The following is a 14,524-nucleotide window of genomic DNA, read 5'->3' as shown; positions in this document are numbered from 1 at the left end:
ATAAGGCAGTTTACTAAAGAAGAGGTTTGTGGGCACCCAAGTAAAGAGAAAAAAACAGGCTTATTCTTTACTTCCCATCATCAAGTGATGTTCAGCCACTTCCCAGGAAGCAGGGCTTCAGCATGCATAGGGGTTGCATCAGAAGGCAAGCTTTGTAAATAACAAATGCCCTCTGTTTCTTCACCTTTCCTTAGCTTTTCTATTTGAGCTGATGTCATATGGTAAGCAATATCCCCCTTTGGTCAGTTTGGGTCAGCTGTCCCGGTTGCGTCCCCTCCCAGGGCCTTGTCCACCTCCAGCATACTGATGGGGGGAAGGGAATGTTGGGAATCATTGCTGGTGCTGTGCCAGGGCTGCTCAGCAGTAGTCAAAAGCCTGGAGTGTTACCAGCACCTTTCCAGGTACCAATGCAAAGCACAGCCCCAGCTCAGCCAGACCCAATACAGCGGGGAAGGAACCAGGATTGCCTTGGGTTGGTTAATGTTTTAAGACCACGTAATCTGTATCTACTAAAAATAAAGTCAAGTGACACATTTGCTTCAGAAGTACCTAAGTCACAGAAAACCCAAAACTGTATCCCAAAATGTTCACCCCTGTAATACATCTTTCCCTAATCAACCACTGCTCACCACTCTCTCAGACAGACAACTACTGGCTTTGACAAATGCATATCGGGCCCAGCATGGTTGTACTTGTGATATCCCTTCAGAAAAGCTAGGGGAAAATAACATTAACATTAGGTTTATACACACCCCTTCCGAAATACCTTATGTTGGTTTGGGACTGATCTATACATACACACTTTTCAGTCCATGTGCTCATGTTATTACAGCTAAAGTGCATATAAATATTTGCAGAAGTAAGACCTAAAACAAAAGATTTATAGTAGTTTCAAACCACATAAATATTTTAAAACTTCTACATATACAGAATGCAATTAGTTTCAATACATTCCAAATCAAGTATAATTTATTATTTGGAATCAGTAAGCATAAAATGCTGTCATTTATGGAAGGAATTTAGATAAAAATTTATATTTTTCCCTTCAAATGAATCAAAATACAAGTATAACCGACTCCACTTGTCCTAACAATGTTTCTATTAAAGTAATATTAAACTAATGCTCATTCTTGGATTAAGATCATTACAATCTCATTCCTATGCTAATCACTTCTTTTCACCTTCTCAAAAGTAACAACATACTTACAAGTTTATTTCCCTGTGGAGAATAGAAAATCACAAAAATATATTTTTGAGTGAGAAACTCACAAAACAAATTTAAGTATCCCAAAAGTTTTCTGCACCCAAGTTTCTAGCCTTTTAGCTTCAGCCCCACCTTCCTTTAACAAGCTTCCTTCCTTTAAAAAGCAACTGCTGTTGGTTTGTACTTAAATGACCACAGACTTTTTTCAATGTCACTCCTGAACTTCTAATAGTTCAACACAATTGGCTATAACAGTGTTGTGAGTCTTATGCCATTTCTAATGCACCCATCTACCATGTTTCTTTCTTTTTCCACGTGAAATTTACCTTTTTTTTCTCCTCTTGAGCACATAGCAGTTCACCAGCAGTTTAAACAAATTTCACCACCGTGCACATTGGCACAGTATGTATCAACTTCTCCCACAGGAGTGTGTAAATCCTGTCAGGCACAATACATGCCAGAGGGCAAATAATAGAAAATACAGCAATTGGAAAGAGGATTTAAGCATAGAGCTGTGTCAGACTCCAGCACAAAATGGTTGAGAAATGATGCATGCATGAAGTTTACAGAAAGGCGAAAAACCAACACTATGACATGGATACGTCTGTGCTGAGGGCAGAGTTTTCAAGTTTTCTTACATGCAAGATAGGAACACTGTTAAAGGCATAACAAATATGCCTTCTTGCATGAATGCAAGATTTTTACTCCTCAAGCACACAAGGAAACCAAACCAAAGCTCATCTTGGTTGAGTGCACATCCTAAACAAAAAGCTGTGATACAAAGGCACCTTTAACTCCTGCTGGGTTGAAAGACACAGTGATGATCCCCCACTGATTCCAGAAGAAAAGCAGTGAAGTGCTTTCCTTGGAAGGCAAAAAGTTGTGGGTTCTGAAAGCAAAGAGGCATATTTCAGTGTGCCTCAGAAAAATCTGAATGTGGTGCTGACATCCTGAAGAAGAGCAATGTTTTTATAGAATTTCCTGTTCTCTGAACTAGACTACTGCTTAGCTCACCACTTAATTATTTGCTTTTACTCTGAACACCCTTTTAAGTATCAAGTCATTGTCAGGACTGAGGATGCAACTGGAGTCTAGAAACCTAAAAGTTCACTGAAGCTAATGTTTTTCTGGGGATCTAGTTCTCTATCTGGGTATCTCACACCAAAGAGGTTTCAAAAATTGAAAAGTTTACCAGAAATATACCCAAAAATTCTAAACATTCATTGAGAATGAAGGAGAGAGGGATTAGCAACCAAGGGTCATACAACCTTGTTGTAAAACCATTTTATTTTAAAAAAAGAGCTGAAATTACTTTTATACAATCCTAAGAAATTACATTAACTGCAGAAAACCTGTATGACCTCTATACAACTAATGGAGGTAGTATTGCAACCATCTGTGTCTTTCTACACAGGAACTTGTTTTTATCATAACTGTATGGTCTTAAGGAATTCTTTCCCTAAATATATTTCAAATGAAAGCACGTGTTGGAATTCTTTGCTGTCCACTTCAAACCATCAGATTCATTCCCACAATGGCATGTAAACATGACCTCCAGGAAGGGAGGGAAACAAAAAACAATGCTTTTAGTATACATATTTCTTTCAAAATAAACACATAAAAAATCAGTTTCTCTCTTAACCTAATGGCAACATAATGTACTTTACTAATATTTTATTCTATGTATCTCCATTGTATAATCTCTGAATGCCAAGACTCAGCAGAATTGAATAGCAACTCTACTCAAATACTTCAAAAGCTTAACTTCAGCAAAAGGATGCATTATTCTATCAGCAGCAAGAATATAACACACTGTTTCATACTTGGCATTTTCATTCATGTTGTGTTTACTGGAGTTGATATAATATAAATATTTAAGACCGTACAATCTGAGAGGCATTTTAAAGTATTTAATTATCGGAGATCATAACTACGCATATTCTGACAAGACAAACATTTCATATGCTACAAATCCCTTGATCATTCCAGTGCCCACAAATAAAAATAAAAATTGTTCATTGCAGAATGGACTAAGCCAAGGCAACCAGCAGATTCACATGTTTTTGTTGCTTGAGTGGTTAACACTCCAGTATGCAATCCTTTTTAATTCTCTTAACATTTCTCAGTACAGCGCTTACTTATTTTGTTACAAAATCCTTCATCATAAATTTGCAGGAAACTGAACAAACTAAGACAAGCTCAGTAAAAAAGCAACTGGAAATATTTAACTGCATGCAGGATTCAGACAACTGAAGTGTTACAAAAAAGAGAAATACTAGAGAAAAAAACTATTAATTACAGTAGAGTAGCAAACCAGTAAGTACAATGAAGTTTTCCCTAAATTCAACCAATTCTCAATACGAGTGCACAATTCGGTTGAACTTCTCTGAAATTCCAGGCCTAAACTGCCACCTAGGGATAATAAAAACCTGACCTCAATTATAAAAAAAACCAAATCTTGCCATAGGACACAAAACAATTTCCCACATGCAGGGATTACTATCTGCACTTCACAAAAAAAAAGAACATGCCCAAGCAGACCTATTTTTAGCTCTGTATTTAAATGAACATCTTGCCCTTACTAAATGTAAAATGTTTCTTTCCCCTGTGTGTGCAGTCACGGATGTGGAGAAATGCTAAGGATTTGCTTGCTTTCTTGAGTCAATGCACAGGGTCTATTTTCTAGGAATAAACTAGGCTACATAAGTACTGCCAGTTTTAAAGGCAGAACAAAAAGCCAACTAAAGAAACCTCAAACCCAGCCCAACATCAGTCCAACAGCTAACATCAGCTACAGAGCATGGACTGATTTGGCTACCCAAACCATCAATAATCTGTTAACACCCAGTACTCCCGAGTTTGAACAGGGAGACAGTTTAGGGAGGTGTGTGCCCCTTTTCATCTACCCTCCACAAATCCTAGAGCTCCCAGGCAATCCAAGCTTCCTTTAAGGCAGGATCAGTTGGCACAAGCAGCCCTTCGAGGTGAAGGCTGCGTTTTCTCCAGGCCTCACAGAGAGCAGAACCCCACACCTCGCTACAGCCCGGCTGTCCCCAAGGTTGGGAGGCTCACTGATCCCAAACCACAAAGCCACTTTGCAGGACAGGAGGTGAGGGAACATGCTTCCCTCCAGCTCCTCCCTTCTCCATGCTCAGGAAGAGAAGCTGTAAGGAGAGAGGTGTAAGACTACTCCTGTGAGTATCAAAGCATCACATCTGTGTCAATACATCATTTTGTTCCTACACACATGCAGAACCAGGCAGGGCACAACTGAGGGATGAACCACAGCTTTCCCTGGCATATACACAGCTTTCTTCTCCACTTCCAAGTTACACACTGAAAACAAACAGCCAACAAACTGAAAGGGAGGGAAACAATATAAAACCAAAACACTTCAGTTTTCTGTGTTCATTCTGATTCTCTATCAACAAGGGAAGCGTTCAGGACTTTTTATCCACTGTAGATTTACCACAATTTTACTGCAGGTCTTGCTTCTTTTGCTAACACTAACTGCTGCAATGAGCTGAACAAGTTCACTATCAATCTGCCATCTGCTCCAGCGTGAGAGCACAACATCTTGACAAGTTTCTTTTAAGATTCTCTTTTTTCTGTTTTTTTTTTTGGTTCTGTCTTAATTCTATACACACTTGTAGTATTTGTATGAAACAGACCATGTACCATTATGAGCTTGTTTCCAGTAAAGTCCCCAGTGTCTCACAAAGAGAAGGCTGGGTAGGTTTCACTTCATACTAATTGCGGACTTAAGTTTCCTCACCAAAATGAGGGAATGCCACATGGCATGGTCATGTGTAGAGGTGGCAGCAGCTAACAGCTCCCCCATTTCTCACAGCTCTTTCACAGCTGGGTCTCACAGGAGGGAGGTTGGCTGCCAACCATGGCCAGGAGACAGACACTGTGCTCAAAGTCTGCATTTCTGCTGGTTCGGTTCAGCCTCTCCTGAAGCTGTCGTACCAACTGCACTTACAGAGGTTTGGTTTGTGTTGCGGGACCATCTTCAGGTGTGTGCACTCTATTTCTTTTAAGATGCAAAGAAAAAAATATATCTAAATAATAAAAAGGAAAACTCAAAACGTGAGCACTCCAAGAACACACCTAATGTATTTCAGCCTCATATTGGTGTTCATTCCACAAGACCGGACTACACCTTGCTCCAAATAAAGCACTAAGCCCTGAAACACACATGCCCTGGGCCTCAGGTCATCAAACCCAAAGGGTTTTTTGTCTATAGATCTGCTCCATGCTAATGCTAATGTACAAAGGCTACAAGAATTTGGACCCTGTCATTCCATCCCCTTCCCAAGTGCAGTAAGTAAAAAATAAAGCAGAGAAGAATTACTACCAAGGCCTAACAAGCGCTTTCCCACTATGAAAGCCCATTTCCCGTTCACGAAATACAAAAGTTTTATTTACATATTACAGTAGCAAGCACAGCAAAGGCAAAACCAAGCTTCTCAAACATTCGGTTTTTCAACTCTGAATTGTTTAAAAACCACATCAAAGGATAGATAGATCAAAAAGGACTAACGTATAGGTCAGTCACATGGGTCAAAGTAGTTTGTCTCTTTAAAACTCAGATATTAAATTTTGATTTAGACATAATTTGAAGGAGATTGGTATTGCTTTTACTGAGATGATGGTCTTAGAATGAGAAGAAACAACATTTGGGGACAGTATGTTATAGTTAGGCTTTGTATACACAACGTAAATAAACAGAACTTGGTAAAACTCAAAGCCACAAAACTGATTAAGCACAAGCCTCAGGAACTGGTTGTGACCAGAAAACCACCAAGAAGCACAGCTGCAAACATTTGAAGTACTCAGTTCCAATGATGAAAAGAACAGCTCTCCTGAATATCCCTTTCTAGGAGCTGAACTGAAAGCACAAAAAGAGATTCCAAGCAAATCATACTAAAATGTTTTGTGATCCAGAGTTTTACATCTAAACTGGAGGACTCACATATATTTCTAAGTTTCCAGGTTTGGATCCTAACCCTATTCCAGGACAAGACCTAAGCATGCAATCTTTCCCTCACGTTCCCCAAGAAATTCAGAAGCACAAGTTGGAAGCATCTTAGGGCACGCTCCATGCCGGTGATCTGGAGCCCCTGGTCACACTGTCAGGTGCCACGTCCTGAAGGAGACACAAAGCTGGAGCATGCTTACTCAGCCACAGCCAGAAGTGCAACTCTGGAACTTTAGGAGGAGGTGGCTCAAACCGAACAGCAGGGCACAGGCAGAGGCCAAGCGAATTCAGAAACTGAACAAGGGGACCCTTCCTCGGGGCAAGTATTCACACAGCTTTCTAGTCTCCTGCCTCTACAGCAGCAAGCATCTACTGTTGTGTATTTTCCTATTCTGAAAAATAAATTAAACCTCTCTAAGTCTTGATTTAACATTGAGTCAGGCAGTCTTTCTTAAAAGAGAATTTTCAAGATAATCTTTTAATACAAAAAAAAAGCCAACAGACTGCTTATTTTCTGATGACCTTCCCAAAGTGCCCAAGGACATGACAGACAGCTCATGATCAAACTCATAGAATTCAGTCCAGTTAAAACACCAAAGTACTAGCCCTATGCATGGAATACATGCTTGCAAACACACAATACCTTTAGCTAAGAAAGACTTAATACCCTTTTAATCTTAGATGACAATGATGGCACACCTGGGTTCTACAAAGACAGTAATTTATCTCCCTATAGGAAATTTATTCTGAACGTGTTCCTCCAAAACCCACTTCCTGACCTCTTTGCCCTATGAGCCTTTCTTACACCTTTGCAGTAAGGAACTCATGCCATTAAAAACTGCAGGCACCTTCCATTTTTTTAACCATCCAGTTTCACTGAGGTCACTCACAAACAACTGCTATTAATACTCCAGACAAAACATATTATACATTTTACAAGGGGTTTACTACTACTACTACAAGGTGGTTCTTCTCATTTATCTTTTTAAGATATCAGATTCTCCATACAAGATGCAATTTTCTCTTACATTCCCAACATGAAAAACAGCTCCTTGTACCATTAAGCAAACAAAACCAGAACAAGCAGAAGAGCAAATTTTGTAGAAGTAGTTTTATATAACAGAAGTTTAGTAGTAAGTAATGAAGTCAGAGACAACAGATTTCAACAGGATAAACACACATTTGGGTGGTGGGAACTCCAGATTTCCAGCACAGCCCTTCCTGACAGTTGTTGTAACTTGTCTAAGACCACATCTAACCTATGGTTTAATTTCCACAAATGAAATAATAAAAACCCCACTCTCTAAGCTTTACTTGCCTTAGAGACATGTTACAGAGCTAATTCATGTTTCTAAAAAGCTCTGTTATGCAACAAGTACTAACAAAACATGGTGTCTCCAGCCTCAGTGGTATCTCATTACTGCACTTGCACAGATTATAATCTATGATAACTACAACTGGAAGACAATCCTTGTCCTAAACATTTTCACGTGCTTCTGACTTTCCAAGATGTTTACTGTTGTGGTTCAATTTTTCCCACCTTTGTCTTTACCCAAAGGTGGATGTTCTGAAAGCTTCAAAAAGGTTGGTTTTGATTGTTAGGCATCATATGCCCAGCATAAAGCAATTCTGAATACTTCTAACGCTGAGTGTTATCATTTAATCTTTTTAATTAGAATGATGCAGCTCTTCATAATTTAAGTCACTCTGAGTTTGAAAAAAGTTCTTAAAACTTTACAACGTAAAACTGAAATATTAGGGACAGAGAGGGGGAAACCCTACATGTCTAAATTGGATATGGTAGGCACTCTCACACAGTTCACAGAAAGACAGAAGTTCACCTTCTGAGGACTGTCAGGCTTCCAAGGGAACATGAACAAATGTAAACACAACAGGCAGTTCAGCTCCAGACTAAAGTTTAAATAAAAGTACTTACAAAGTTCCCTTGCCTCCTCCATCCAGATGCTGCCCTCTGACCTGCACAGAGACATTTCAAACACCTCCTGTGGCTGCTGCTGAGGGAAAAGGGACGTGGCTGCCACTGCTCCCAGCCAGACTGCTGGGACAGAAGTCACCCGAGGGAACGGCAGCCAGAGCCTCCCGCGTGAGAAAGCAGGGCTGGCAAACACCACCCAGCAAGGCAAAGCAAAGGGAAGGCAGCCTGGCTGCAAGAACAGACCTCTGCCCTTCACCCCCTCTTGCTGAGGGTTCCAGGCAGGCTTATTCACACAGGTGCAGCAGAGCAGAAACACATGCTGCTTGTTCCTGCCTGGGATTACACCTGAGCTAATAAACCTCGCTGATCAGAGCTGGCTCTCAGCACTCTGGTTCTGGAAGCATGATGCAGACAAATGGAAGTTGGCTCTGGAAAGAGCCAGTATGGGTCTGGGGTTTATTAACTCAGGCTTTGCACCATGCAAAAGAATAAGATCTGGCCCTAGAGACTAAATAGCTTATTAAAGTGATACTGAGCCTGAACTAATAAACCCTGACAGAATCAAACCAACTTTGCATCAAGTCAGCTCAGGTGTGCCAGCATCTGTGGCACAGTTAATCCACTGCTGCAATAAGGCGCTCACAACCAACAGAGCTTGCTATCTGAATTTTAAAAACTCACTTATAATTTTACAAGAAACAAAGGAGTTAACTGTTGTTCAGTTATAATTTTCTTTTCTTCTGAAAGGAACATCAGGAGCTTCCAGAAAAGGTGATATCTGGCTTTTATGACTGTGAGCTGAATCAAGTCAATGCTATCTCATGGTTTGCCTAAGTTACAAAACAGACAACTTCAGTACATTCAGTGCTTCCCTTGGCCTGCCAAGAGAGGGGTGAAACTGAGCAAATCCAAGCCAAGTGTATTATACCACTGCTAGGAGGAATTAGAGAAGCATCAGAGCAGGGAATAAGAATATTTAATGCTATGGAGAACCTAATATCAGAGGCACAAAATGAGAAAATCGTCCCACCTTTCTTTCTTTTAACTTTGTCTCTGCTACTCCATTCCTGCAGTAACTGTAAGAACTAGCCAAGTAATTAATGGATTTAAATTAAATTCTACACAGCTATCACATAAAAATCCAACTGTCGGTCTTGGTCCTTACTGAAGGGTCTAAAAATAAAAGGCAATAAAAAAGAAAAGATAAGTGATAAACAGATAAATGAAAAAGACAAACCATAAAGGACAAAAAGCAAAGAAAATGACCTAATTTACAAACAAAAAAGTTGCCTGGAAATGAAAGTTACTAGAAGACAGAGAAAAAGACATTAAGAAAAAAACCAAAACATTGTTTGAGTTTTGTTCAAAATAGTGAAAATAAAATTGGTTGACAATAGCACAGCTAAAATACATGTTTCACTTAATGTCCTGAAATTACTAAGAGGTTTATTTTTTTTATTAGTCTTTAAGCTAAGGTAGGCTTTTATTAAGCTCTGCAGTTAGCCTCAAAATACCACTGTAAGCTGAAGGAAAACATTCTAGTACTTGTAAGGTGTTAAGCAAATGTGACTAACCTAACACAGCAGCATGTGTTTGAAAATGTTAATTTAGAAGCATATCTTAAATACATGTCTAAATTAGTAGGTGAGGTTTTGTCTTTAACTACTGTCATAAAGTCTTTGCTTCTTAGCAACAGGTCCATGCAGGTCAAAGGTACTTGACCTTAGTCAGGATTACAAAAGTGATTGCTCCCTATTGTGAAAAATCCCACACAGGGACAAAAGCCATTGGGGGAAAAAAAAAAATCTCGAAAGCAGTGTTTACTCCAGCTCTCTCAGGGACAGCAATCTGTCCTGCTGAACTACAGTAATACTCCCAGATCTGCCCAATCTCACTGAGACTCACAGGCGTTTCCTGAAGACATATGCCCTTCCAGTCTTTCCTGACCTCATGACATCACTCCAGTTTAGCCACTAGCAATCATTCTGAGTCTTGCCTAAAGTAGCAGAAATTCTTCTGCTTTCCCATTAGAAAGAACAACAGGAGCATAGCAGGACTGGCTCAATCAGTGCTATTTTTTGCACCTATTATGTGTTTTTAGTTACCTCAGTAAAGGTACATCACTCTACCGTCGCCAAACTCACTTGTTTCATGTTGTTCAGCCCTTCAAAAATTCCGTGTGGTAACACACGGGACCATTCACGTGTCATACTGGGGAAGGGACAGGGTGGGTAGATGGCAATTCCTTGCTCCCCACCTGTGCTCCTCTGGTATATTCTTTACCATCTTAAGCCCCCCCATTCTAAAGACTCCTAAAAACCAAGAACTGATGGGGAGGGGATGCTCACACATACAAAGCCTCCACAAAACTCTCTCCAACAATGTCACTGTGCTACAAATAAACGCAAGAGACACCCACTATTCACCCTTCAGCAAAGGTGAAGGTTAGGAAGGAAGGATTTAAGGATGGAAAGAGTCTCAGGTCTGTTCCGTGGGTTCTGTAGCTCAGCCAGCACCTCTTTGCCCACAGACGATGCCAGCCCCCACCACCCCGCCAGGTGCCAGCCTGGTCCCCTCAGGTCCCACCACATCTCCAGCCCCACGCCCCTCCCCGCCGGCACTCTACTCACGTTTGATGCAGCGCTGGGAGCCCGTGGCCTTGCTCCAGCCGTGGCAGCACTGCCCCCCGCACACATTGACCCTGCGGGAACAGCAAACAAGGACCAGTGTCCGGCGGGGCAGCCCCGCTCCCCACGCCGAGCCGGGCCGCGGGGCGGGCGCTGGGCCGGGGACACAAAAGGCGGGAAGAACGAACCCTCCCGACTGAACTCGACGCCTCACGCCGGGCCGGGCCGGGCCGGGCCGGCCGCGGATTCCCGGGATAAGGGAGCTGGCCCCGCGCCCGGCCCCACGTGCCGCGGGTGCTCCGGGGCGCCGGGCCGGGCCGGGCAGGTAACGCCGCGGTGCCCCCGGAGCCCGGGACAGCCCCCCGCCCTCTCCCCCCTCCCAGAGGGGCGACAGCGGCCGGGATGCTGCCGGTGGTCGGGAGCTGCGGTGTGGAGCGGGGGACGTGCGGGACGGAAGGGCGCCTTACCCCGGCCGCGGCGGCAGCTGGTGCTTCTGGCGGAGGGGCACGGCGGCGCTGCTGTTGCCGTGGGGGCCCGGCGGCGCCTTGAGCCGCGGGCTGAAGCGGGCCGGCTTGGCGAAGGAGGAGGCGTGAGCGGCGGAGTTGGGGTGGACCTGGCCGGCGGGGCCCAAGCGGAGCTGGACGGCGGCGCTGCCCGGCTTGCTCATCCGCCGGGTCCGCTCCGGGGGGCCGCCGCCGTAGCGCGTGTTCAGCTGCACATTGAACGTGCGCTGCTGCTGCTGCTGCTCCCCCCCGAGGAGGGTCGGGCGCTGCTGCCGGCTGGCAGAGGAGCTGCCCCGGCCGGGCTGCAGGACGTACGTGATCCTCCTTAGCCTGCCCTTTTCGGAAGCTGCGAGCCCTGGTGACAAAAGCGCCCAGGCAGCGAGGAGGAGGAGGAGAAAGCCCCATCTGATCCGACCCATTTCCACAGCGGGAATCCCTACAGCCGGCGAACTTCGCAGAGCCGTGGCGCAAGGGTTTCCTCTCCTCCAAAGGACGCGGGGGTGCGTGCGACCTGCGCCCGCGGCGCGGATCCCTCCTCCGCTCGCTGCCCCCCAACCTGCTCCGGGCGGGGCGGAGGAGGAAAAAAGCCTCAGGATCCTCCCGCCCGCCCCCCAAACTGTTGGGAAAGTTCAGCAAACACTTCGCCCCGTAGAGCAGGAAAACATCGTTGGAAGAAAGGAAGCGGCGGGTGCGAGCCGAGCTGCGAGCCGGAGCGGGAATGGAGGAGGAGCAGCAGGGGAAGGGTGTTTGCTGGAGGGGGGTGGTCGCAATGCAGAGCAGATGTCTCAGCGCCGGAGCTGCCAGGGGTCTCCCTGCGTGTGTAAGGAACAGCCCCGGAGCCGGTGCGGGCTGTTCCCAAGCCCCTCTTTAAGAGTTTCTCGGCGAGTGAGCGTGTGCGGAGGGGAGGGGGCGGGCGGACGGAGCCCCTGCCCGGTGCCGGCCCCGCGCAGCCAGTCTGGGCCCGCCCTCACGGCAGGGGCGCTCCCGGGCCGGAGAGAGCCCGGCCGGGCCAGGTGATCGCGGGCAGGGCAGGGCAGGGCCGGCCCGGAGCTCCGCGGTGTGCCTCCCTAAGCCAGCCTCGGAACCCGCGGGTGCCGAGCTGCCCTCTGCCCGGGACCGGCCCGCACGGCCGCCCGTACCTGTGCTTCGGCAACAGTTGAACCTTTCTGCTGTATTTCAATGGAGGTGAGGCTTTAAAGCCCCCAAAGCGTAATGTACGTGCTTCACTCGGTAGGTGGGGACTCGATGAAAGCGCTTACACACGTTTAAGGTAAGCACATCCCTCCGTCTCAGCCTGGTGAGAGTCAGAGGCTGCTCTTAGCAGAAGTCTTAGCAGGATTAGGAGGGACTGTATTGTTCCTTGTTTTTCTTTATGTTCGTAAAGCAGTATGTATTAGTAAAGAATGAAATACAAACCACAATTGTATACTCGTAATTAATGTATAAGCAAAACTGCCCACGTTTTTCCCCAGTGTGTCTTCACTAATCTCACCCTTCAGCACTGTAAACAAAAAAAAACAAAAGTTCACAATATAACCCGAAGGTACATCTTTTAAAATACTCAGAAGCTGATGTGTCCGAGCTCTTTCCAAGAAACTTTGTGGAGAATCAGTTTGCAAATCCAATAGCTTGGAATTCAGGTCCTCCTCCCAGGGCTCTCCTCTGCTCCTTTCCAGAGCTTTAAGGACACTGACCCCGGCTCCTAACTGACGAGATTTTGCTCTTAAATGCTCTTGGCACAGTTACACAGACAGAGGGGAGCAGGAGGGTTTTAGGTGTACTCAATTCTAGGCAAAAGCCAGTGTTGAGAGCACAACAGTCCCTTCCTCTTTAGTTCTCATCTATTTAAAACTGCTCAAAAATAAATAGATGTTTTAAATAGATGGGAGTTTGGAGCTTGCTGTAGTCACAGCGTAAGGCAGCCACAGCAATGTTAAAGGCTTCTGCTCCTGTGCCTCCAGTGGTCTGAATTGAAACCCAGTTTTTGAAAAGAAAATGCCACAAGTACTTGGGTATTCTAAATCCACAGTGGATTAAATGAGAATGAAACTCTGTGGTGCTTCAGAGAAAAACTGAGATAAAGCCTAAAAGTTTCCAAGCCCCAGGTTGAAGTTAGCAGGGAAGATAACTGTGAGACCACTGCCTCTTCTCATAGCAAACATATACATCTATTGTCTTTTTAACTTGGAAGACATTCCCAGCAAGTGAACTGCTCAGCCTTCCAAAAGCTAATCTCAACTATGCTAACCAGTTTTGCACTATTTAGGGAACAGAAAAACACCTTGAAACCAGTGTGGGGAGGTGAGGACTAAGTGGTGAGAAACTGACGTGGTACTCAGGATTGTTGCTCTGCACAAGGCCACTGTCCTTCAGAAGTTTTCCAGAATGAGATCACAACTCTGTGTGTGGCTGGGTTTGTTGAACAGAGGGCAAAAACTGCATCATTCCACAGCAGCAGCCAGTTGCTTTTAAGAAATGTGAGGTTTAAGTCATGTCAAGCAGGGGGCAAATGTGGTGTATTACTGGCTACTGTACAGCAAGTGATAAGGAACCTCAAGGGAAATACAGCCACAAAGGTGGATGCGTTGCATAGAATCACTGAGGTATAAAGCCATTTTTGAAAAAACATTTAGTATTATCTGAAATTAATTGCTAGAGGTCAAGCACTCCTCGCAAATTTACATGGCAGATCTGATTTTCAGCGTTCTCTTTTTTTTCCCCCTCTAGCAAGGAAATCCACACTTTTCCATTTGTCTGCTATCTGGTTTTGCTTCCTCCCCCTCCTTCTTCTCCACAAGGTCTTGGATGTCAGGTTTGGCTGCAGTAACACATCAGGTTGGCTGCATAAGTTTTAACAGCTAAAAGAGGACTTTAGTGAACCACCACTGCAGACTAAATCTCAGCTCAAAATTTTTTCACATGTAGAAGTTTCTGCTTCCAAAGGACAAGAAGTTCATCCAGCACAGAGCAGCATCAGCCAGATGCTGGCCTTTTAAAATCAAGCCAGGTGACTACTAAAATTCTGAGCATTCTTCAGTAAATGGTGTCACTGCTTGTGGGAAACCTGCCCTGGCTGCTTCCCCAGCTCCTGTGGAAAAGCCACTGACTTGAGTAAGCAGTGACAAACAGGAATTAGTACCTCACACCACCTTTCAGGAACAGCCCTCTATTTGAAGAAGAGTTGGGAAAGCAGTTTGCACTGTTTCTGTTCTTGTCCCCTGCGGTTTGTGACTAAAGGGTAGACACAAGGAACATAAAGTTCCTTAGTCT

The 14,524-nt window shown here is 44.5% G+C and overlaps 1 protein-coding gene across 1 annotated transcript in view; it reads right to left on the bottom strand.

Annotated features, from left to right (window-relative positions):
* The window catches only part of LTBP1 (latent transforming growth factor beta binding protein 1), a 187,314-nt gene extending 175,641 nt beyond the window's left edge, over nt 1–11,673 (bottom strand). The window contains exons 1-2 of the mRNA XM_054279239.1: nt 11,219–11,673; nt 10,755–10,825 (exon numbers count right to left, since the gene is read on the bottom strand). Of these exons, the coding sequence (XP_054135214.1) occupies nt 10,755–10,825; nt 11,219–11,673 (526 nt within the window). The remainder of the gene's footprint in view (nt 1–10,754; nt 10,826–11,218) is intronic.
* Nucleotides 11,674–14,524: the final 2,851 nt, after the last annotated feature.

This window comes from Melozone crissalis, unplaced genomic scaffold (assembly GCF_028551555.1).
Source record: "Melozone crissalis strain CALT ecotype California unplaced genomic scaffold, PUWL_Pcris_2 ptg000027l_1, whole genome shotgun sequence".
In the NCBI taxonomy this organism is placed as follows: Eukaryota; Metazoa; Chordata; class Aves; order Passeriformes; family Passerellidae; genus Melozone; species Melozone crissalis.
Note: the sequence above shows the minus strand (reverse complement) of the source record. Positions and strands in the feature narration are given on the sequence as shown.